The sequence below is a fragment of the Molothrus ater genome, chromosome 14 (assembly GCF_012460135.2).
Source record: "Molothrus ater isolate BHLD 08-10-18 breed brown headed cowbird chromosome 14, BPBGC_Mater_1.1, whole genome shotgun sequence".
NCBI classification, from domain to species: domain Eukaryota; kingdom Metazoa; phylum Chordata; class Aves; order Passeriformes; family Icteridae; genus Molothrus; species Molothrus ater.
The window spans coordinates 2,759,317-2,784,262 of NC_050491.2; the positions used below are offsets into that span (position 1 = coordinate 2,759,317).

Here is a 24,946-nt window from a genome sequence, read left to right on the forward strand (position 1 = left end):
AGGAATGACCGCTAGGGACCACTGTCACAGAACTGCACAATGGTTTCTGTTGGAAGGGACATTAAAGCTCCTCCCTGCCATGGCAGGGACACCTTCCACTGTCCCAGGCTGCTCCAAGCCCTGTCCAACCTGGCCTTGGACACTTCCAGGGATCCAGGGGCAGCCCCAGCTGCTCTGGGCACCCTGTGCCAGGGCCTCATGAAAATCACATTCTGTGCTGAACACTGCAATGGTCTGAAGACAGGAACATCCAGTAATTGTACATAATGCAAACCATTACACAGGTTAATCCATTTAAATTTACTATCTTGCCTTGCTCTTAGTGCAGAGAGCTCCCTAAATTATTTCTAGCCATTATTCCAAAATATCTTCTCAATACACCACAGCTCCTTCTCAAAAGCAGCAAAAAAGCAGCATTCACTGAGGCCAGCCCCATTACCAAAACCACAGAGTCCATTTTCAGCTGCAGAATACTCAATCTCCTCCCTTTATCACAAGTGTTCTCTCACAGTGAGCTTTCAGGGCACTCCTGAGCTATTTAATGATTCCCTTTCTAAAGGAGGTGTCCTCAGCAGTTCCCAGTTTCCCCACAGAACATCCTGAATGTGTTGCCTTGGCCACCTTTGTTCTGCTGGCCCCAGCTGTGCTGCATTAACCAGGCAGTGAGGTGCCAATGCCCCTGGCACCAAGGATCACCCTGGGTACCAACCAGAGCCAACTGCTGCACAAGTCAAACCTTGCCAGAATTCATCCTCTCTAAAGCTGCCACTGCTCCTTGCAAGCACTCCATCTTCTGCTCCACTACCACACCTGTTTCCTCCTCCTTGCACTTCAGTTTCAGCCTGGAGAGCAGAAAAACTGTTGTAAAAAAAGAGCATTTTCATCTCAGCATGGGGAAACAAAGAGGAAAATCCCAAACTCTCAACATTGTGGCCACCTCAAGTGGAAGGTGAACATGAATTCAGCATTCACCTGCACGAGGTGTGACTGTTTAAACTTAGGCAATATGGAACTGAATGGTTTTAGAAGGACAGAACAAATTATAAGTGAAAAAGTTTATGGGAAGCATTTTACCAGCTGGGCAGGAAAACAAGCCACAGCAGTGCTGAGTTGTTCCAGGCAAATTTACAATGCTAACAAGAATCCACCTCCAGAAACACCAGGAGTTGATCTGTCTAGAACTCCAGGAATCCAAGATTTTCACAGCATGACAGCTGTCAAAGACAAGCCAAAATCATGTAATCTTTGTACTATCAGCTGGCTACATGAGCATCTCTCTAGTGCTGACATTCTGGGATGTAATTCTGCTCATAAACACATAGAGGCTACTAATCCAGTCTACTCACCCATATTCAGGTTACTCTCTATACAGACAGGCTGTGATTAACATGTTGAAACAACAGTAGAAGAAAAGAGGTTGGCTTGTTTTATGTCAAAGTTCAAAAGACACAGGAGCATGGATTAAACTAAAAAGTTTTATTGAAACTTGTCCAAAATCCAGTCAGGCACACAATTTATCCATTCCACTAAGGCTCATCGTTCTGTATGGCATAAAAAATGCATCTCAACCAGTTGAAACATCAAACAACAAAATTAGCAACGTTAAGGCACTTGAGATGTGTATTAATTCAGCAAAACTGCATAAGAATAACATTCTGCTTGGAGTGATACAATCCCTTCTGAGATTCAATTTCAAACATCCAGATTCTGTCACCCTTTGAGAGAGGAGACAAAAGAAGCAGGAGACAAAAGTCTCTCTGCCTATGAACCTCTAAGGCCAGCAGAGCCTACGGAAGGAAGTGTTACTGAATCAGGCTGCAAAGATTTCCTGTAGTACAACTGCTGAATTGCACAACAGTTCTTGCTGAGGCACAATGTCTTCCACTCAAGAATTCTTAAGGCAAAGGATCTTTGTGAGGTGAGAGAACAAAAGGGGAGAGCAAGCAGCACACGCATTCAATTGTAAGGCTATCAAATGTGTCCTGGGATAACAGAGCTTGTCCTGGGAGCAGACACCTCTGCCCAAAGGATAAAAATGTGGAGAAAACAAGTGGAGAATGCAAGAACTCACATGGTGACCAGAAATCTGGCATCTGTTGGTTTGCCAGGGCTCTAGGCAGTAATCTGAAGGCCATGTAGCAACTCTGAATTCATGCAACACATAGATAGTTACATTTGTACTTCTGGTTCATATTTTTAAGAGAGTGAGTGTTGGCCAGTCTAAGAATTCTTTTTTCAGCTTTGAGTCAAAGTTTACAACTTAAACATCGCAGTTTCAGCATTTGGCAAAGAAAGATTTAACTAATTAATAACTGTTCAACGTGGTGAAAACTCCCCCTTCATGTGTGAAACAACCTCTTGCATCATACAGCAGTTGAGAACTCTTCTCAAAAATGAGACACAGCTCTAGGATTTGCACATTGCACACTGGAACCTGGAGCATGCTCCAAGGGTTGCACACAGGCTGAAGGAAAAGATTTCCAGGTACATGAAGCTGTTTCCTCAACCATGAAAAGGCATGACAGAGAAGCTGCTGTCACCTGCTATGCACAAACAGGAAATAAGGTGATAATTCAAGGGAAAAAAAACCCCATGGTAAACAGATTATCCAAGTGAACTGAAAGTACCATTTCTAGTTAGTCCATGGAAATGTAGTTTTAAGCATTATGTTCTGAATTTTGCTAGAAGTAGAGCTGCTTAAGAAGATGTAAAGCTTATGAGAGAGATTGCATCTTAACTCTGTGTCCTTCAGAGCAAACTGTTTGCTGTATTTAAGGCACTACATTGTCTTTGGTTCAGTGTTCAACTGTCTCAGTGTAAGCAGAGGTAGCACAAACCACACACGTTGAGCTCCTCATTCCACCACATCCAAGTTCAGAGCCACCACCTTCCTGATGTTACAGACTGGAATCCTTTAGCTCATTAGGAAACTGCAAAGAGCAAAATAACAAACATTCTTCTTCATTTTCTAAGAAGCAAAGGTGTGCAACATTCCACTCAGCTTTTATAAATGCCAAGAAAATCAGAGTGAGAAACGGGCCTGATGCTGCTACAACAAAAGTTGTAAAAAAAAAAATCACTTAAAAAGGAGTTTCTAATAACTCAAAACCAAAGCCAACCACATCTTCCCTTCAATAAAGTCAGCAGGAGTACCTAAGACCATTGCAGAAACCAGAATAAAAGCTGATAGTTATTAAACAGGGAGTAATTTCAGCTGTCTTTTACTCTTGAGAAAAGCCTTCATAAAATATCAGGTTTTATTATTTAGGTATTTTTAAATGAGAACACATTTCTCATAGAGAAGGCATAATATCTGTCAGTGGGTTTAGCTTTATAGACAAATTCAGCTCATTGCAGATGGTGAAATCATTAGAAACTGGTGCTTTAACAGGTACTTATTGCTTCAAAATGCATAAAAGGTACAAAACACACCTAAGGTGTGTGTGTGTGTGTCTGTCCCAGTCAGACAGACATAGAAGTGGTCAACTAACAGTACTGGACTCCTTACACAAGCAATCCCCAAATGAAGAAAGCTTTAAAGCATCAAGCACCCTCCCTGTTCTCACAAAGAAGGATTAATAATGAAGATGTATGAATATGGAAGAGAGAAAAATAGGGGGAAAAATACATTTGTTGGCAGTATAAACTGGCTGAGATATCATTCTGAAAATTTAAGTATTTTATAACATGCAATGGTGTGAAATGTAGAGTTCCACAATCTTTGCTCATGATAGACTCAAAAATCATGATCTCCATTAAACACTCTCATTTCTGCTGACTTTATCAACCAATATCACTACTCTGAGAAAGCAGTGGAGCATTTTTAGAGGAGTATTTCCTGCCAAATGAGGCAGCAGTGGTGCAGCTGCACCCCAAAGCCAGGAGAGCAGGGCTGCAGGGCCCAGGCTGCCATACCTGTAGGGGTAGCCGTGGTACTTGGATCTGAAGACAGACAGCAGCCAGCTGAAGAACAGCACCACCAAGCCAATGCCAGCAATGCACATAACTGCAAGAGATGCACAGGGAGAGGCTGAGATGGGACAGCTGCCCTGCAAACACCTCAGTGACTCAGGTTTCCAAAGCCTTCTGCAATGTTGACAGATTTAGTCAGATGAGGGCTCTACTCGTGTCATTGAGAAATACAAAATTAACACCAATTTTACATAAATGGTTTGAGGAAAAAGTCCCTTATCCTCCCTACTAGCAAAACACTGCAAAGCATCTTTATCTCTCTCCATCTGCCAAAAGGATTTATCTTGCAGCTTGCTAAGCAACTCCAAAAACTGTCAAACATCCAAATGATTCTGTCAGCTTAGAGCTGGGGAGTGAACAAAAGCCCCCAGTGCAAAAGCATTTCTGTTAAATGGTGTATCAAACACCCTCACTGATATGCTCAGAGAGCAAACTGTCAGTACTTACTTTTCCTTTTCCCCACATCCATGTCAGAAGTAGCAGCTTCGTGGAGAAGGACCATTCCTAAAGTAACTCCACCATCTACAAATGCTGTTTAAGGGTAACCAACAAAGTACAAGAGACTCAAAACAACACTCCTAATCCCCTAAATTCAGCCCCCACACCATACCTGGGCATTAAAACTCACTGCAAAAGTCAAACACTTCCCAGCCAAATCAGTAACTATGGGGGAAAAAAAGAACAACTGAAAGACATTCATAATATCAGCTTTTAAGAGAAAATAAATGCAAAGCTTAAAATATAAACTGGAAAGTCTTCAGGCAAAGTGAAAAACATGCATTTATTATCTCAGCTTGTAATGTAGCAGCATTCCTTCTCAGAGAGCTTGGTCCACTCCTACTGCTGTTCTCCACTGGAAAATCCCCAAAAGAATTCAGCTTCTGCATTCACTCAGCCAAGAGAACAAATAAAACACATGCAGTATTTAATCCAACATCCAAGGCTGTCTTTCAAGTGGCAATATTTCTTTTCTAATTCTTCAAATTAAAAAAAAAATAAGGATTGTAAAATTAAAGAAGCACAGACAGCACAAAAGGCCTGATATTTGCCAAGAATGAGTCCTTGCAAAGGAAAGGAGTGAATCCAGTGGAATGAAAGACAGAATTCCCAAAGATTTCATTCCATTCACTACTAATGGTCAGTCCCAAGTGTCCTCCTGAAAGGAAAAATTCTTATAATGGACTGCATCAGGACCATCAGGGATCTTTCCATTTCAGACACAGCCCATCTCCAGCACAGGAGGAAAGGGACTTGAACCCACAGAAACCTCACCAAATGTAATCATTTAAAATGCCTCCAGCAATGGGTGGGTTGGATCTGATGGATAGCAATAACACAAATAAATATCAACAAAAAGTTTCTACTTTGAATTTGACTAAGGGGATCAAAAATACAGTAATAGAAAAAGATCAGAAGTTTTCATCCAAGTGCATGTTTTAAATTTTAAAAATTAAATACAAGATAAGGTCCTGAATAAAAAATAAAGGAATGCTGATACAGGTAACAAGACACAGAAGAAAAGCTCCAGAAATGACCAAAGTTAGAAATGGTGGATCAAAAACATACATGTGGGAATAGAAAAACAGAACTTTGAATTTTAAAGTATTCTTAAGACCCCAAAGAAGCATTTTTTGTACAAATGAGAAAAGTAAAAGCTCTCAATCTGAAAATTTTCACTTGCCTTTCTTGACAGCATGACAAAATCCTGCATCATTAGTAGGAACAAATGGTAAGATAATAAGAAGGTAAACAAAGAAATAAAAGATCAGTGATAGAGGAATGAATTCAACTCCAAAGCAAGAAATAAGTGACATTGAAAAGAGACAAGCACAGAGGAACAGGGAGTATCCTGGAGAATCTTCTGATTCCACAGAGATACACAATTTTAGTGATGTATTCAGCCTGGTACTTAAACAAGAAGGTGAGAAGCAGTAAATATTTTTCCATTCAACTTAAAGATCAGAGGCACAGGAAAAGCAAAGTTGGCAGTGCAGAAAGGTTTTACAAGCTTCTGCAGCAGTGTTAGGTGGCAATTAAAGCCATGACAAAGCACCACAGAAAAGGCAGCAGCATTTGCTGACCAAAAATCTGTCACAAACCACAAGCCTCTCCCAGGAAGGATACTGAAGAGCAGAACTATATGTGTTTCTGCCACAAACTGGGCTTGGCTGCTTCCATGGATATAATTCTGTAAGAGACAAAGAGTAATTCAATTTAGAAAAGACTGGAGACAACTTTGACATGATTAACAACAGCTACAGAGCTGGAACTGGGCTTTACATTGTTTTTTGTTTTTTCAGGAGAGAGCAGAAGTTGGAGCATGAACAATTTCAGCTGTTGAGCACTGATTTTTGGGGGAGCTGCAACAGAAGCAAAGATCCTTCTTCTATTACCCTGCCCAATCAGCCTCATTCAGATTACAGCAAGTTCAAGTGCAGCTACAACCTTTGTGGTCCAGATTCTCAGTCCAGCTGAGCAAAACACCACAAGATTAGTTCCTCCTGCATCCTAATGGGATCCAAATCTGATCCATTCCCTGACTGAGATTCTTAGGTTGAGTACACTGCTGCTCAGCTTAGGGGCAATCCCCTCAATCTGTGTGTGAACCTGACTTACCTGGCTCCAGAATCAAGCATCTGGAATGTTTTCCACTTCTAGGTTAACAGAAAAATTGAAATTTGTGAAAAAATACATTTTTTTTAATCCCTATGGGACACCCTATTGTGGCTATGATGTCGTATCTAAGTAGGAAAAAAAAGTTGCATCCATTTTCTCCAGAAGAATACAAAGGGCCTGACCCATCTAACCAGGCACAAAAGGACATTTCATCAAATTAATTCCCTGAGTAAAAACATGAGAAAAGCCACTCTGTGATGTGTCAGCACCTGGGCAGATGCAATGCTCTCAGAACACTGTGACTACTTTCACAATGCATCTCACTCTATGTTATGAACAGAGCAGCATATTTCAAATAATATTAAAGAAATTCTTCCCAAGAAGGTGACATCTGAGGTCACTAGATATTAATTTACCTCAAGAATCTTGAGGAAAGATGGTTTTACATGGAAGTCATTAGATGACTGTGTGTTAACAAGACCAGGTTAAAACATAATTGCCAGGTTCAGCAATTTTAGCATCTAAGACTGAACCTAAAAATACCTTTATTGTGCTGTAAGCAATTTAGAACTATCACATCCCTTCACCACTGGAGACACAACACACGTGCAAGACAGGTTGATCTGCCTTGCCCACTGAAGGAGAGGTTGGTCTCACTCACAAAGAGAGAAGCCAAAAGCAGAATTTGCACTCTGGTTTGTCTGTTAGTATCAGCCTTATTCTGCAGAAATTCAACAGAAATGCAGACAAGAAAGTGAAGGCCACACTCACCACTTGTCCTGTATGGGGATTCTTATGAGCATAGGGGGGGCCTCTGATGTGGTTCCACATCTGGCCTGATGTCATTGCTAACACAAAGCACTGAAAAGAAAAGAAGAAATGCTGTTTAATAAGGATTCTCTTCTATTTTTAATTTAACCTGACATCTTTTCACTTCATACCAAAATGTATGGTTTGGATCACAGGCTAAGGATTGTCCCACTTTATCTTTGTGCAAAAGGCATCTAATCAAGCATTCAGTGAGCTGAAGGGACTTAAGATCGTATAATTTTATCAATCTGTGAAAAAGCAAAACTAACCATACCTCATTTTCCTCTTCCTCTACCTGTTTTAAGAATTTTGGAGTACAGAAGCTTTTGAAAACTTGAACTGCTACAAAAGTCAGTGTTACAGGGAAACAAAAGTCATGGTGACTCACCAGAGCAGCAAAGGCCCAGCCAGTTTTGTTGTAGAGAAAATCCAGATTGCTGCCCCTCAAATACACGAGGCCTCCAATGACAGCCAGCAGCAACCCCAGCATCAAGGGTCCAGCATAGTTTGGTGGCCTTATCACACGGATCTGAACAGAGGACAGGGGAATTATTTTCTCTCAGTAGGATTAGACATGATACCTGCACTCCTGCTGAAAAAACCCACAACACACTGAGTGGAAAAACTACAGCACACAGGTTTTCTAGGTAATAAATCCGACTCAGGATGTAAGCAATGCTTCTTCCACCAATACCGTAACTTCAGTTTTACACAACTTTACCCTCTTCAATAATTTAGAGATTGTTTTTCTTCCACAGGAACAGAGAGCGAGAAGGAAGGACAAGTGTTACCATCTTCTCAAATACAGCATTACACAAAGTACCAGCACAGAGACTGCAAGGAAATTCAAAGATGCAGTCGTGAGTCTGAACTAGATTTTGTAGATGAGCTCTTTAGAGCAGCTCAGGAGGCACAGAGCACAAGTGATGATCCCCAGCTGGCCCTGCACAGGGGGTCCTGAGGGAAGGGGGTGCTGGCCCTGCACAGGGGGTGCTGAGGGAAGGGGGTGCTGGCTTTGCACATGGGATGCTGAGGGAAGGGGGTCCTGGCCCTGCACAGGGGGTGCTGAGGGAAAGGGTGCTGGCCCTGCACAGGGAAGGGGGTCCTGGCCCTGCAGAGGGGGTGCTGAGGGAAGGGGCCCTGGCCCTGCACAGGGGGTGCTGAGGGAAAGGGGTGCTGAGGGAAGGGGGTCCTGGCCCTGCACAGGTGGTGCTGAGGGAAGGGGCCCTGGCCCTGCACAGAGGGTGCTGAGGGAAAGGGGTGCTGAGGGAAGGGGGTGCTGGCCCCGCACACGCAAGGGGGGCCCTGGCCCCGCACACGCAAGGGGGGCCCTGGCCCCGCACACGCAAGGGGGGCCCTGGCCCTGCCCAGGTGTCTGCACTCACATGGACGTCTGTCCTGTCGGCCACCCAGCGTGCCAGCTGCTCCGCCGCGAAGCCGCGCACCTGCAGCTCGTAGGTGTCCCCCCGCTTGGGCTTCCCCTTGGCAGGGAAGTTAATGAAAGTGGGGGCAGAGTTCATGTTCAGCTGCAGGGAGAGAGTTCACAGAGGAAAGGATTATTTAGTGACACAATTCTATGCCATTTCTGGCTTGCAATGTTGTTACTGAATCAGAAAAGTTAGTTCTTTGATTTAATGGCTGTGACTTTTAAAGAAAACAAGTAGGCAGCACACAGCTTGCATTTCTGTATTTCATGCACATTTTTTGCATCTGCTTCTTCTCCAAATACTACTTTTGATAGAGAAACCTGCAAAATAACAATATATGATTCTAAAATATGGCGTTCTAGGAAGGCCATAGCTTGATGAATGCATTTTTAATGTAACACTAAGGAGAAAATTAACAAGAGTAATAAAAAGGCATCTCTCTTCAACTTTCCAGTTCAAAAGCTTCCATTTAATAAAGTATCACTGCCTAAACTGTGTGGCTGTTAAATAGAGATTAGTACCTCTTCAAAAAAAAAAAATTAACATCTGCAAGACTGTAATGAACTATTAATGTGACCGACAATTCCAAGTGTACATGGAATGTTCTCACAGCTGGAGAACAAAAAAAATGTGGTCACACAATGATAATAGAAGAGAAAAATGGCTGGGTACTTGAAAAGAAATACCAAAAGCCTAATTTATCATTCTCTACTAATCTAAAAATTGTAATAGCTGCTCCTAAGGACATCAGTGCCTTCTATCTTGCCTCTTCACTTACCACAGAAGAATTCCATTAAGAATTACACCATAAGTTATTACAGGAGACAAACCCAGGGAAAAAAAGTCAAAGAAACCAATTTGCTCCTTATACCTATTCCACATCTGTCAGTTCTGTTAATATTCTTACCAACATGCTCAGGCCATCTTCCTTTCGAGAGTGACAGCTTTTAACTTTTCATTCCTTTGTTCACTGTTACACTAAATTATTTAACATTTTTACCTTCTTTCCCAAAACCCAAACTAAAAACAGAAAAAGACATTACCATCTGAAAGACGTCTGAGCCTTCGTCAAAATCTACCATAGCAAAAAAAATCTTGTTGGTAAATGCACTGGAATACCTCCAGGAGTTTGCCAGGATCTGGTATTCCTCATCAGCTTGCCTGGAAAGCACAGCAAGTGAGAGAGGCTGTGTCATGGGTTTGTGGTGCAAGTTGTGAAGCAGCCCACCCCATCCATGGGTGCCTCCCACACCCACCCCATTAAAATTCTAGGGTTCAAAAGAAAGTTTAAGTGTTAATGAAATCATTTAAGGACAGACACTCATCTACCATCAGGGGAAGCATTTGGCACCTGCTTTTTTAAATGGAAGTGCAAGATTTGTTGAGTCTACAAACACAAGCTGAGGCAATTTCTAACTGAAAGGTGAACTGGAACTCAGCTGTTCATGACTTGCCAGTCCACAGAGCACCCAAATGTGGCCAGCTGTGCCCTTTCTTCCAAGTCAGAGGGTGGGAAACCAATAATTTCAAGGTATAAAAATCACCCTTACAGACCTCTGCCATCTCCAAATTAATACAGAAAAGCTCTAATATGGTTAAGGATCCAGGATACTGGAATTGTAAATAACTGCCAAACAATATATTAATTAAGAACAACATTTAAGCTCCGTGGCCAGCAATAATTCTACAAATATTTCTTCAGCAGTTTATGCCTGAAAAGTTGAGCTTTCACTGTGTCTTTCTCCAGAGTAAATACTGTTTCTGCAAAGCAGGGATTATATTAGGAGGGAGATAAATCAGAGGTTTATGTTTCCTCACAAACATATTGCACACATATTCCCACACACTAAATTGCAAAGCCAATCCTACTGTAACTTGCCCAAGTTTATTCCTCCCACCTGTGTCAAAGTGCAACCCTGTCCTTAAATTTAGAGTCCTACAAAGCATCAGGTGACTTTCAAGTTCTAATTTAGGACTAAAGGAGCTCATACTTGCACACAACACACTGCCTGTGAGGCTGAAGGGCAGTGAACATCACAATCACTGAGTAGTTCCTGGGAGGGGCCTTCACGAGGCGCCGGAATTTGTCCCCGTTCATTCTGATCACGGATCTCTTGCTGGCCCACTCCATCAGCTGGTTCACTTTTTCTGACAACACCATCTGAAAATCAAGTCAGAGCAGTTGTTGGGTTGTTTTTTTTTTTATTTTCCAGTTCTCACAGTACAGTCTTAGAATGTTTTAGATTTGATGCAACAAATATCTGCACTGCTTTTCATAACCCCACGCAGGTGATGTGATACCTCAGTAAGATTCTGCAAGGCTAGAGAAGCTTTTGACAGTCATGTTCACATAATTCATTAACTTCAACCACCCAGTAACACACAGAGCTTTAAGCACTCAGCATGACCATGTTGGTGAAGACCCTGAGCTCAGCAGCCCCTCCTCACAGCAGCTGTAGGATTTCTTTAGGTGTGCCAACCACCTCCATCCCCTCCACAGCCTTTCTGCTATACTAAGCATCAAACTGTTTTCAGCTTTCAAAAATTGTTCCACCAAAGATGGAACCAATCTCAACCTCTCATTTTCAGCACTGGTGGAAAAAAGAACCATAATTCAGAATATATTTGAAAAATTCAGGAGTGCTTGACACTAAAATATTCCTTAAAAAGGAAACAATCAATACTATAACATCATAAGAAGAGGCATTAGTTTGACAAACTCACAAATGTTACATTTATCACAAAGCACTTCTCTACTCATTAACACTCTTCTTCAGATAAATATGTTAGAGGAAATCATCATAATATATATCCTGAATTGGAAGGGAGCCAGTAGGAGCATCAAAGTCCAACTCCTGACCGCGCACAGGACAGCCCCAAGAATCTAGCCACGACAATAATAATAATAAATTATTATTCTCTGACTTACAACTGACAGAAGTATACACATTTATATAGAAGATTTTTTCTAAACCCTGCAGGTCAAGTGCGTGGAATTAACTTGCACCTTAGCGACTGCAACCAAAGACCACTCATTCTGCCCCCCGCAAATCCCCTACACTAGGAAGACAATACTGGTACAGTGCTCCTAAAAAGAATGAAGAACCTGGATTCGAGGACCTTCCCTCCCTGCGAGATCCCCTCAGAGCCGGCCGAACCTCAGGGCGGGGACCCGGGGTGAGGTGAGGCCCGGCCACCCCGCCGGGCCCTGGCCGGTCCTGCCCTCATCCCGCTCAGCGACAACCCGTCCCGGCGCAGCGCGGGGGCTCCGGGCGAGTCTCACCTCCTTCCGCCTCTGTCCCGCGGCGCCGGGCCCGCCACATCCCGCCAGCAACAGCAGCACCAGCGCCAGCAGCGGCACCGGCAGCGCCGCCATGGCCACCCCGCTTCGCCCGCCCCGCCCCGCCGGCTGCGAGGCCCCGCCCACCAGACGCCGATTGGTGGAGGCGCCGGCTCCAGAGTCCCTGCTGGCCTCCGATTGGCTGAGCCTGTGGGAGCGCGGCGAGCTGGAGCCGTGCCATTGGTGGAGCCACGAGAGGTGGGTGGGGCGAGCCCTGAGGGAGGGGCGGAGCGGGCCCTGAGGGGGGAAAGTGTGGCCGGAGCCCAGGTGGTGATGGCAGCTGTGGGGGTCCCTCAGCCGCATCAGAGCCGCATCGCCCTGCGGCTCGAAGGCACCTCTGCAGCTCACCCGAGACAGGGGCTCCTGGCAGGTGACACCGTGTTGCCCGCTAAGATTCCGAATTCGCTACCCGGTATGCAACAAGCCAATAATTACACACAGAGAGAGATTGATTCTTATCAGAGTTGTGCTCTCCTTGAGTGCTCAGTGGTGTTCCACAAATCAAGCACGCCAACTCTCAAAACTTTTTGCTGTTATAGGTTTTAACAAATGGAGGACTTTGTGTTCACTGGGTACAAGTAATGTGGTTCTCTTATTAATTAGTATTCTATCTTCTGTTGGTCAATGCTTTTCTTTGCTTCCCATACTCACTAGCGTGACTTTTTCTTCTTTTGGTTGGTGGGTTGGTGGTCGTGATCTGCCCCTGCTGGAATTCCCTTTCACCAGTTGGAACTGATTTCAGCCCAGTTGCTGAGTTGGTTTTGTTAGTGTCTTCCTTTTCATGGGAGTGCTGCAAAATGTCCTTGTGGGCCATAAATTCTGCATTCTTTGTGTCTGCAATCAGTGGCACATCCTCCTTCCCAGCTTTGTTAAACTCCCGTAAGCCTGAGAGAATTGAAACATGTCAAGCCCTAAACCTTAACAGGTAGTTCTACCAAAAAGAATTTTTTTCCAACATCTGGACATCACTTAGTGTTGTTGTTCTATTTCTAGAGTCCCATACTGTTGTTATCAGATTTCTGTAGTCCATACCTCCTTGGTTTGTTCTTATGGCTGCAGATCTTCACAGCACAGACTCCTTCTGCATCTTATTCTCTCTCTCAGTTCAAGGCTCTCCCTGACTGCCTAACCCACCCCCTTTTATCCCAGCTATCTTCATTGGTCACAGCTGCAGCCCTTAGACCGCGCAGCCCATCAAGGACAACCGGGGCCTTGGGGCAAAGCCTCTGTACAGATATTCAAATACAAAACATTTCCTCTACTGTATTTCCCCCTTTTCTTTTACTTGCAGAACTAGGTTTTACATACAATACTTCAAGTACAATATATACATTTCCTCTACTATAACTTAGAGCTTGATACCTGCTGTTTCACGGATTAAATCTCCTTCCTTGTTGATTAGGCTAGAAAGTACACAAAGATCAAACATCAAAGAACATCCTTTCTTAAAAAAATTTACATACTCCACATTTTGAAACAACACAAATGCTTGCAGATGGGTTTGGAGTGTCTCCAAAGAGGGGGATTCCACACCTTGCCTAGGCAGCTGTTCCAGTGCTCTGCCATCCTCAGTGTAATGAAGTTCTCCCTCTTGCCTCAGATACATGCTCCATGTTAGACACACACACTATAAATTGCTGGGTTCTGTGTTACAAATATTGTTAAAATCCAAATGCACAGGGAAATGCCTCAGTGGGTGTGTGCTGGGTTAAAACTCTGATGCAGAATCCCCAGGGAGGGATGAGGATTTACTCACTGTTATAAATGAGAAGCTTGACTAGGCCAATATTCAAGCAGCAATCAATTATTAATTAATATGGTAAAGTATGAGCAATACAGCGCTGGGTACAGTGGGGGAAGTTTTCCCTCCAACTGCACACCCATAGTTGAGGCTTACAGGTATTTATAGGGGTACTCATCACCTTTCTCAGCAGTTTCTATTCCCAATTTTACTCAACAGCAGTTTCTATTCCCAATTTTTACATCACAATTCTATACACTACTGTGATTTAGTTTTCTCAGGATGTATCAGGAAAGGAGCATCCCCAGATGGTGGGGGTCCGGTTTCCGAAAGAAGGAAGGAGTCTCCCATCTGGTGAGGTCCAGATTCCAGATGTGGGTCCACCTTTTGATTGCAAGGACTTTAAATCTCACAACAGTGATGTCCAGCTTCCCTTGGTCAAAACTATTAACCCTTGAGTTGATGTTCATCTTCCTTTCCCAAGCTGCTTTTCACTGTTTTGTTAGATGAGATAAGCATGTTTCCTTTATATATATTCTAAAGCTATAGTTTCAAAGATCCTTACTACAAGCAATATTTTAAAATTATACTTCAAAAGGTTATTATTGCAAAGCTCTTTAAGGCTTAGCTATAAGCAGAAAGTTCCTGTCAAAAAGCAACATCCTTAAAGCTTTAATTCAAATGCTCCTAAATCAACTTAAGACTTATAAAGGTTAATTGCGAACAAAGGATAGGTTCAAAGGGCTTCTTCTATGCTTTACTTCCTCAGGTATTTATTAGAATTCGTCTTTATAACTGTCTTATGGTCGGTTTCCACACATATCACAATCACAAATACACAAGTTGCCTGTACGTACCTGACATGAAACACAGCTTTGTATTTCACATCACTTTTCAGGTTTTATTTTTAAATTATTTCTGATTTCTGTTTGCACGGAAATCCCAGATTTTTTTCAACTTGGCGCTTTCGCAAATTTAAATTAACCCGCACAACGAGGGGGGAAAAAAAAGTGGTGTCAGAAGTGGGATTCGAACCCACGCCTCCATACGGAGACCAGAACACCCAACCCCGCCGCGGGAAGGCGCGGAACGCCTTGAGTCTGGCGCCTTAGACCACTCGGCCATCCTGACACTGCAAGTGCAGCTTTTTCTGGGACTTACTTAGCACTGTCATCACTGCCGCTACTCATTTCTCTGTATCTCCTGCCTCATCACAGAGAGCCCGACTGTACCCAGGGGGTGCAGGAAAGCAGCCAGGGAACGACCAGCTCAGCTCGGCCCAGCCCGGCCGCGGAGCTCCGCCGCAGTGAGGAGGAGCCCGGCGTTACCCACAGGCCCCCGCCGCGCCGCCACTTCCGCCGCGACCATTTTGTTCTTCACCGGCGTCAAGGGTACGCGCTCGGCTCTCATCATGTTCCCGGTGGCCAGGGCCGCGCAGAGCCTCGTCGGTAAGCGCAGGGGCGGCTCTCGGGGTGTGGGGGGTTCCTCAGGAGTCTTCCCGGTTTGTGTCCTCCCCTGTGCGGGCTGTCCCTCAGCCCCGACTCGCTGTGCACCGGGGACGGTCGTGAGGGCACCTCAGGGACTGCGGACAGCTCTGGCGTCCTTCGCCTCCCGCTTTTTTTATTACTTTCAGCCTTTTTTAATCTCCTACTTGCTTTTTGGCTTAGGACTGCTTTCCTTGGTGCTTTCTCTCCCTAGTACTAAAGGCACATTCTGGCCTGGTAGCGTGCGGTGACAAGGGGCAGTCAATACCCAGCCCTTAACCTCAAGGTTAGAGTTGGCCCTTCAGTGATACGGACCCAGCAGGGTCTGTTCAGTTCGTCCTTGGTGCTTTCTTTCCCTAATACTAAAGGCACATTCTGGCCTGGTGCTTTCTTTCCCTGGTACTAAAGGCACATTCCTTGGTGCTTTCTTTCCCTGGTACTAAAGGCACATTCCTTGGTGCTTTCTCTCCCTAGTACTAAAGGCACATTCCTTGGTGCTTTCTTTCCCTGGTACTAAAGGCACATTCCTTGGTGCTTTCTTTCCCTGGTACTAAAGGCACATTCTGGCCTGGTAGCGTGCGGTGACAAGGGGCAGTCAATACCCAGCCCTTAAGCTCAAGGTTAGAGTTGGCCCTTCAGTGATACGGACCCAGCAGGGTCTGTTCTCTGCTCCTGCAGCACCATGGGCTCATCCTGAGGTGCGGGCAACTAAAATAAATGTATCTCCTAGATACTCAGGCTTTTTTATGTTAAAAAAACCGTCTTGTGCAGCCTTACAGAGCATAAGAGGGATGTAGTAACATGGGTACCACCATCAACTTCTCTAAGCACGGTTGGATAAAAATGCAAACCGTTGATCTGAGACTGAAAGGTTTTATTTTGTAATATCTTTATGCACACATCACCCTCTCATTAAATGCTTTGTACACGACTAATGGACAATCTGTCTTTTGTAGCTGTTGTTCTGATTTTTCACTGTTGCCTTCTCTTTAATAAGTGTACCTTTTATAGTGTACACTTATAATGTACATCGTTTGAAGATATCACTTTGTATATTTTTCTCTATTATTTATCTCATGCCTATGGGTTATTTCAGTTTCCTTCCTCCCCTCCCTTCAAAAAAAAAAAAAATCCCGAGGGAATGAGGCAGGAATTTCCCCATAATTTGATGGTGAGCTTCATCCTGATATTGCTTGGGTACATGTGCTGCCAGGATAGATATTTGCATGTAGAAATCTAAAAATGCTAAGCACTAAACAAAATATTTGATTAGAGAAACAGTAATACTAAATAAAACATATTAAAGAAAAAGTTACCTTAGGACATTTTTTTTTACTGGAATTAGACTTAAGGAATAACTTTCTAGAGAGAAATTGAGAGAGCTGAGAAAAATGAAAGTATTTATGTATATCCTGTGTTTTGGAGTAATTCAACAGTTCTAAATCCAAATGAATATTTTTCCAGCATTTTTAGTCTTTCAACACTAACACTTGTCTCTCTGTTGGTGGGAGATGAGGACTGGGAATGGTTTGAGGATGTATTTGAGTTGATTTCTGTACTTGTTGACATGCTCAGCTCGTGGCATCCAGCACACTGCAGTCAGAGGAGCTCATCGCAAGCACGAGCCCACCTTCCACGATAAATATGGAACCATGGTGCTCCTCGGGGGAGCCTCCGTGTTCACTGCTGTCTGGAGCTATGTAAGTTGGTTTTGTCACCACTCCCTTGTGACTTGAGCTGCAGACTTAAAAAGTGTCAGTTCTGCCTGTTGGAAATAAATTCAGTGGTCAGAATTGAGGAGCTTCTTGCATAAGCAAATAGTGATGTGATAGAGGGGAAAGTTATTTTAATTGCCAGCTTGATTTGGAGTTGTTACTCAAATTTCTGCATCAATCTATTGCCTGATTTGAAAATGTATCAGAAACACAAGTGTTCTCAATTTTACTTGGGATTTCAAACCTCTACAGGTACAGCAGCAAAACTTTTAGATGAAAATATCAACATGGTGGTGGGGTGTTACATTCCAGATTCTTTCTTCTACAGTTGGATATTTTGAAAGAGAAAACTGAAACATTGAAATACTATTCAATATAAATATATTCCACTTTTTAAATTAGAAAATTTATGAGATGTCATGTTCTAATAACAAGAAATCTGAGCTGAAAACAATAAAAATAACCCTATGTCCAAAGGTTTCTTTGATTTCAGAGTTAATAATCTTGGGTTTTGTCCCTTTACAGGTGTTCACAGCGCTGAATGTTGAGTGGGGCATTTCACCTGTTGGCAGAGTCACTCCAAGTGAATGGAGAGGGTAACAGCCTCTGCTTCTAATGAACTGGTCTAGAGTTTCACTGAGAAAATGGTCATGTAGTGGCATTTGTTCCCTGATTACCACTTGGACAGTGGCATTCCTGGTCTAATAAACGTACCTAGAAACCTGTCTGGCTCTTCCAGGTTTTCTCTGTGCTCTGCTTCTGCTGAAGTGTAAGAAATAGTGTAAAAACTCCAAGGAATTTTACATAGTCCCAGTTGTTGCTGTAGAGATCACTGGTGGATAAAGGACAAGTCCAGAACTTTGAGTTTTCATTTAGCCAGGTGTGTGTGTGAACCAACCTCACTGCATTCCCACTGCAGAGCACACATCCCTTTACATCTGACTTGTAAAAACAAAGTCGAGATCCCTTTTTGTCCACAAAAGGATTTTAATGGCTTGAATCCCTCTGCCAGTAGGCTGCTCCTCCTGAGACTCCTGAGAGCTGTGAAGAAATTCAAGTCAGCTTTGAGGTTGGAGAGGCTCCACAGGAGCAGGCAGTATCCCAGCATCAATGGGACTTTCCTAATGAATCCTTAGGGAATCCCAGAATGATTTGGGCTGGAAGGGACCCAGATTTGGGGTGGTTCCAGCCCTGTGTCGGCATTTACCTTCTGTTTACAGTAGAAGTAAGCAGAGAAATGAGGTGGGAGAAGAACAGTTACCGGGGCATGCTGGTGTTTGATGATCAGCTATCGCAGGCTGGTTTGGTTTGGGAGGGACCTGAAGCGCACCCAGTTGCGGTGGCTGCGCGGCAGGCGGGCTCCTGTCGCGATATGGTGACAGCGGTGGCTGCGCGGCGGGCGGGCTCCTGTCGCGATATGGTGACAGCGGTGGCAGCGACCGCGGCCCCGCCTTTTCCCGCCAGCGTCACGTGTCCGCCCGCGTCACGTGGCGGTGGGCGGAGTCGAGCGGGCGGTCACGTGGCAGTGGGCGGGCCCGAGCAGGGCGGTCACGTGGCGCGGCGGGGGAAGAGCGCGGCGGTGCCGGGCCGGGAGCGGCGCTTGGAGCCCGCGGTCTCGGTGAGTGCGGGCCCCGCTCGGGGCTCCCCTCCCTCCGGCAGCGCGGACCCGCGCCCGGGACCCTGCCTTGCTTGTTTCCCTCCGTCGGTGCGGACGCAACGTGGGCCCCTCCTTGGTTGTTTCCCTCCGGCAGGGCGGACCCGCCTCGGGGCTGTCCCCGGCAGTGCGGACCCTCGGGGGATTCCCGCTTCCCTCAGTGGCGCAGACCCGTGCGAACGCGCCTTGAGGGCTCCCGCTTTCCCCCGGCTGCGGGGCTGCCCCCGGGCCGTTGTCACCGTGTCCCCGGCGGGGAGGGGGTGCGGGCGGCTGTGGCGGTGCCGGGCTGCGTGCCCCGGACGGGACGGGAGGGTCCGGGCTCGGGCCCCAAAACCCGCCTGGTGTGTGAGGGTGCCCTCAAGCTGGGGTGTCCCGGGACTTCACCCCTAGAGCACCTCGGCGGCATCTCCGTGTCCAGGCGGCCCCGGGGCTGGCACGGCGGCTCCCGCTCAGCCGCTGCCCCGGGGAGCAGCGGGGCCGAGCCCGGCTCCGCTCCCGGGGCTGCAGCGGGACCCGCGGGCTGTGCTCGGCCACGGTTCGGGCCCTGGTCCGCAGGAGGTCTGCGCTCCCTTGGAAAAGTCCCTCCTGTGCTCCTGTCACTGGCCAGAGAAAGTCTCGGAGCTCATGAGTCACTGAGCTGCTGTTCCAATCCTGAGCTGCTCAGCTGGGCCCTCTGAAACTCCTTACTTGGTGTTTATTCTCATATCACCTTATGCCCCCTTATGATGGCAGCGCTCTGTGCACAAGCACCTTTTCCTAATGAAAAGCATAGTGTGGGAGTTCTAGAAAAGGGTAAGTAGTTGTTGATGATGCTTTGGGGTGAAATCTTAAAAAAATGAGCAAGAGCAACACAACTGTTGCCTCCTTGTGTTCATGTTCTGCAAATTGTATGTAAGTAGTGTAAAATTAAGATCTTAAGGTCTTTTGTGCAGTCAGCAGAGGTTGAGTTTCTGTACTTAAACACTTGTTGGATTGTGTGGATGTAGATAGGCAAAGATTTGGTAGTGTGGGATTTGGTGCGTATGAGAATGCCCTGTGTGAGCACAAACACAGCTGGACTAGAATTTAATAATTATAATGTATTTTCTTAGTAGAGAGAATTCCTGAAGCTTTTTTTCCTTCCCAGGTGGCAAAGCAGGGAAGCAAAAGCTAACATTATATGTAGTTTGCTGTCTTACTCTTCTCATTTTTATTATATAATACATTTCATATTGTTCTGCTGAGTACTTTGAGACTAAGCTCAAGGCTGAGGAAGCCCCCATTGACCTTGCTATGCTTACATAACAAGGGGTTGTAAATTATATTCTACTCATAATATTTCCTATGATTCTTCCAAGGAAACATTCACGTTCTCCAAAAATCTGACTTCAGGAGGTTGTGGAAAGCCAAGAACGAGTTAAAGGATTTGCTAAGAATGTGTCTCAGATACTGTAAAACTCATTAGAAATGAAGCAGAATGTTTGCAATGTGTGCTTTTTTCTTCCCCATGCAGTTGGTATTGAAATGAATTCCCTGAGAGCAATTTCCATGCTCCGCTGACCAAGCAAGGCTTGTTAAAGTCTTGAGCAATGTGAATTACAACCTATTGCAAGTGTCACGTAGCTGTGCCATTTATTGCAGATGCACAGTTTCTCTCTCAGTGATTAAGCCTCACCTACCCATGGGCCTATCATCCATATCTCCTACCCAGTCACCCTTTCCAGTGGCTCTGTTTGCCCATGAACCCTATAAACCTCCTTCTTCCCTGTTGGACCCATCTCCTGGAGCACTTTTCAAGCCCAAGGGTGAGATGATGCAGTTTTTTCCCTCTCCTGCCCTTTGCTCTTTTCCTTAGGTCTCTGCAGACACTGAGGGACAGGCACCTTTTCTCCATTTAATGTAAAAAGTAATTTAGCTTTCTGCTGCCATAAATAGAGAAGCTGAGTAGCACTTGGCTGTTTAGAAATTTAATAAAATCCAAAGGCTGTAATTAAACCTGTGAAATTCTGTTGCTGGCATTTGTGTGGTATTTGCCAAGCTGTGACCTCTTTTGACTCCAGCAGCTGTAAATTCAAGGTGATTATAAAGTGGTGAAAACTGGAGCTGTGCAGGTAACCAGAAGCCTCTGTCTTCCCTGGCTGTACCCCTGCTAATCCCAGAACTGGCACAAAGTGGGTCTGTGGGGCACACAGCTCTGCTGCTCTGTCATGCCTGGCTGTGCTCAGATATTAGAAGCTCCAAAGTGCCTTTTTAGGGTTAAATGGGATTCTTGAGTTTTTACTGGTCTTGTAACTTCCTCTTTGCATTGCTCATTTTTTAAATTTTTTTTTATAGTGTGGGTTTATGAATTACTTAACTTTGACCTCATCAAGCCTCATTTCTTCAGATATTTTAGTTACAGTGACTGGTGTTACATCAAAAAACTATTTAGAGAGATGAATGAGTGTCTCAGTCACTTTGTGCTTGATCACTATTGAATTTTCCTTTCCATAGGGAGAAATTTCTGTTGGAAGTAGAAATCACCTCTTTCTGTTGCTTCATTTACTTCATAGAAGCACTAACTGACTTCCTTCAAGAAAATGGAACTAAACACAGAGCTGCTAGCTCATAAAAGGAACTGCCATGTCTTTGTATTGTCAAATCCTGAAATTCTTTACTAATTGATGGTAAAGGTGTTTTATAGATGGAGCAATCGGTTAAGAATAAAAGCATTATTTTTTTCTCTAAATCCTTTTTAATCCATAACTTAGCATCTCAGGTCTTTTCAGGACCTCAGCTTCAAGTCTTTTCTCTGTAAGAAAATAAGTTATCATTAAAAGGATGTGTCCATGCTAACTTGCACAAGCCATTGATGTGGAATATATGGATTGCTGCAGATATTTTGACTTCTATTTTCTTGGGAAAATGTTAAACCAAGTGAGGAGAACTGGGATTAAATTGTGAATATTTGTCTACCTTTTGTGTGCATCTAGTCCTAATTCATTGGTATAACAGGTATTTTCAGTCTGCTTAGTCATGGACTTCAGGAGGAAATATAACAAATATTTCATTCAAGTTTCAGCCAAATTCTTTGAACCTTGAAGCACTTGTAAGGGAGGCAGAGCATCAGAAATGAAATGAATATGACAAGGTAGAATAGAATGCAGCCTGAGATGAAATTTAGATTTAACTGGTTCTCCTGGGAATTTTGCAAGAGGAGGAAAAAAGGATTTGTCTATTTAGAGTCACTGTGTATAACCCTGTATTTCATTCTGAGAACAAGAACTCTTTGAAGCTTCAGGGGCACTGGAAACCCAGACAGTTTGGCTTTTGGAAATTTCAGCAAGGCTGTACAGAAACCAGTGAATGAGAAACAGCTCATTAAAAATTCAGTGTTAATAATAATAATGTGACTGATTGGAGAGACCATTAGATTTGGACATGTCTCATCTTTTAGAGAACAGCCTGGTTTTAAAATTAGTATAAAAACTGTTAGCAACCTGCAACAAGGCAAATAAAAATCCACATTGGTTGTCTTCCCCACCAGCAGGGAGCTGTGGGTGATGCTCGTGTCAGAGAGATCTGGGTCCTTCTTAATGGAAGATCAGAGAACAAAATGAAGAGTCAGTTTGTCCAACAGATAAATTCTAGTGAGGGAAGTTCTGGTTTCAGTCTTCATGCTTCAGTACTTTCTTGAGGGGTAAAAAAGGAAAAATGAATTTTAGGGTTTTTTTCTTATGCCTTTATGGTTTTTGTTTTAGTTTTGGCTCTTCCAGGAAAGGGCTTTCTCTGCTGTGTTTATGGATAAACACCAGAAGGGCAAGGAAACAGACTGAGAAAATGGAGGAAACGCTTTGTCCATACAAACTGTAATAATAATGGATGTGAAAAGAAGTTTCATGTTATTTTTACATATTTCAACAGTTGGGTTTTGAATGTGTTGGTGGGTGTTTGGTGGCAGAGCTGCTGGTTACTGTAATCAGTGTTTATTCAGTGTACTGTGAGTGTGGCTCTGTTTGTCTGACAGAGAACCTTTAACATTGTATCCTGGCGTTGGAAAAATGGATATTATTGTACTTGCAGCTTGGGTCTCTTAAAGCAAAGCCCGGGAGGGCAGGCAGGAGCTCAGCAGGTTTTCTCTGTCACAGCTGTACCCAGCTCTCCTCCAAGGCAGCATCTTGCCAGCCTTTGGTTATTTTAGACACCAGCTCCCAGCCAAAGTGTGCCCTTCCTTTATTTTTGTTTTCAAAGTACAGTATCAGGGCAGTTCAAGTTGGTCATGTACCTGAAATGCTTTTAAATTCAATGAAATTTTTAATTTAATCTCCAAACCTTACTGGAGGGCAGATTGGTTCTGTCTGGGCTGTCTGATTTTAGTCCCATGTGCCTGGTCGTGCTCACAAAGTTCCCTGCACGTTCCAAGTGCTTTTTGCAACTTGCTTTGTGTTTCAGGCTGGTGGGAATGTTGGTGTGTCCCTGCCTGTGGGGTTACAGAGCTGTCCTTGTTTGCTGGGTGTGCCCTGGGCATTCCCTGGGGACAGCTGGGGGGCACAGAGCATCACATTTCCATGGGGTGGCAGCACAGCAGCAGTTTCCTTAGGTAAATGAGTGGGGTTTCAGTATTTTGGACCTCTGAGTGTGCAGATCAGCCTGAGAAAGGAGCTGCTGTATGAGATTTGCTTAAAATATACTTTATTAAAAAAATTATCTTGTTGGTTGATAATTCATGTGACAGTTCTGCATTTCTATAACGTGTGGCTATTCACACACAAGTGTTGAGTGTTTCCAATAACTCAGCTCTTGTAAGAGCAGGGGACAAGTGAGATCTGTAATAGCTCCTCAGGTAGAGTTGTCTTATTTCTGTTCTTAGCAGGGATGAGATGTATTTAATCTGTTGGAAAAGTCACTATTCCCAGTTTTCTACTTCTCTCAGTGCTTGTTAATTAAGTTCAGCATTTCATTTTGTACATCAGGGAGGTAAACTGGTTTCAATGATGAAACTTCCTTGTATTCTTACATGGTTTGTGGCATGTCTGAAAGTGAAAGCAGAGCCCTCTGGGCCTTCTGTAACAGAGAACAGTCTGAAAATGTCACCATGGAGCAGGAAAAATTTATTTTACTAAACATCAATGTAATTGAGTTTTCCAAGATAAGTCCTCAGGGTAAGAAAACAAGTTAAACTTGTGCTTCACTTCAGCTCCTCAGTTACTCATCAGATTTTACTGCTGCTTCCATTGCTGCCAAACATTAACTGTGATCATTTCCCTGGTCACTGACCTCTCTGTCAATAAAACCTTGCATTACTTTTTTCAACATATTAACAAAAAATCTGGAGATTTTCTTGTCCCCTCTTTCCCTCTCTGTCACTTAACAGTTTGTGCATTGGGCTGAAGAAGTCCTTTCCATTAGCTCTTATTTCTGCACATTTCATTTAGGTTCAGATTTTTTTTTTTTCTGGGCTTGTTTTTATGAGCAAATATAGTAATTAAACTCTTCAGAGGAGTAGAAATGAGACCTTTCTGAATGAGGTGTTGCAAAAAGCTGGATTTGCTGCCTGGGCTAACTTCAGCATCACTTGTTTTTGCAAACAGAGGGCAATATATGAGAGAGAATGTGGAAAAGCAGAGTTACCAGCTGTGTCTGATGTGCCATCCTCTTGTTTCAGCATTCCAAGAGCTGCTGTCCCTCTCTCTCTGCTTCCCCCTATAATTTAATATCTCACACCAGTGAACCACAGCTTGCTGCATGTAATTAAATGATCTCCTGTGTGTCCCAAATTTAATAATAAATGTCTGAACTCTTTCCTATTTTGAGAATTCGTGGGAATAAATACATGGAGTTTTCCATTCTGTTGATACCTGCTCAGGTTGTGACATCTACCAGAGTCACATGTGGTGAAGGAGGTCCTCTGTTAACCCCTAGAATCCCAGAATGGTTTGGATTGGAGGGGACCTGGAAACTCCTCTCACTCCAGCCCTGCCACGGGGACTCCTTCCAGTACATCTGTTTTATTTCAATCTCTGTGAAATTCTTTAGGAACTGATGTCCTGATGGTTTGAGCCACCAGCAATGAGCAGAGCTGAGTAGAATTCACCATGGAGGCCAAGTCTGTGGCCATCGGCGTGGAGGGGATGACCTGCAGCTCCTGTGCCCAGAGCATTGAGCAGCACCTTGGGAAGATGAATGGCATCCACAACATTCAAGTGAGTCTAACATTGCTTCTAGCAAG

The 24,946-nt window shown here is 44.1% G+C and overlaps 3 protein-coding genes and 1 non-coding gene across 4 annotated transcripts in view; 2 read left to right on the forward strand and 2 right to left on the reverse strand.

Moving 5' to 3' along the window:
• Positions 1-1,461: 1,461 nt before the first annotated feature.
• Positions 1,462-12,346, reverse strand: MAGT1 (magnesium transporter 1). The gene is given in 11 exon segments (XM_036402373.2): positions 1,462-2,930; positions 3,916-4,006; positions 4,420-4,494; positions 6,097-6,160; positions 7,360-7,449; positions 7,787-7,927; positions 8,784-8,924; positions 9,869-9,986; positions 10,817-10,986; positions 12,109-12,312; positions 12,314-12,346. Coding segments are annotated over 11 exon segments (1,143 nt in total). The 3' UTR covers positions 1,462-2,914.
• A 2,574-nt stretch (positions 12,347-14,920) lies between these two features.
• On the reverse strand, positions 14,921-15,037 carry TRNAL-CAA (transfer RNA leucine (anticodon CAA)). Its single transcript has 2 exons — positions 15,000-15,037; positions 14,921-14,966 (listed from the first exon to the last, which is right to left on the reverse strand). It is a non-coding gene; the product is annotated as a tRNA-Leu (tRNA).
• Positions 15,038-15,224: 187 nt separating this feature from the next.
• LOC118698891 (cytochrome c oxidase subunit 7B, mitochondrial) lies at positions 15,225-17,830 on the forward strand. The gene is made up of 3 exons (XM_036402450.2): positions 15,225-15,354; positions 16,966-17,090; positions 17,631-17,830. The coding sequence occupies exons 1-3, from the start codon at positions 15,318-15,320 to the stop codon at positions 17,703-17,705; spliced, it is 237 nt and encodes a 78-aa protein (XP_036258343.1). The 5' UTR covers positions 15,225-15,317; the 3' UTR covers positions 17,706-17,830.
• Positions 17,831-19,492: 1,662 nt separating this feature from the next.
• ATP7A (ATPase copper transporting alpha) overlaps positions 19,493-24,946 on the forward strand; it is a 31,366-nt gene continuing 25,912 nt past the window's right edge. Inside the window, 2 exon segments of the mRNA XM_054516353.1 lie at positions 19,493-19,551; positions 24,754-24,920. Coding sequence (XP_054372328.1) covers positions 24,813-24,920 — 108 coding nt within the window. The 5' untranslated portion in view covers positions 19,493-19,551; positions 24,754-24,812.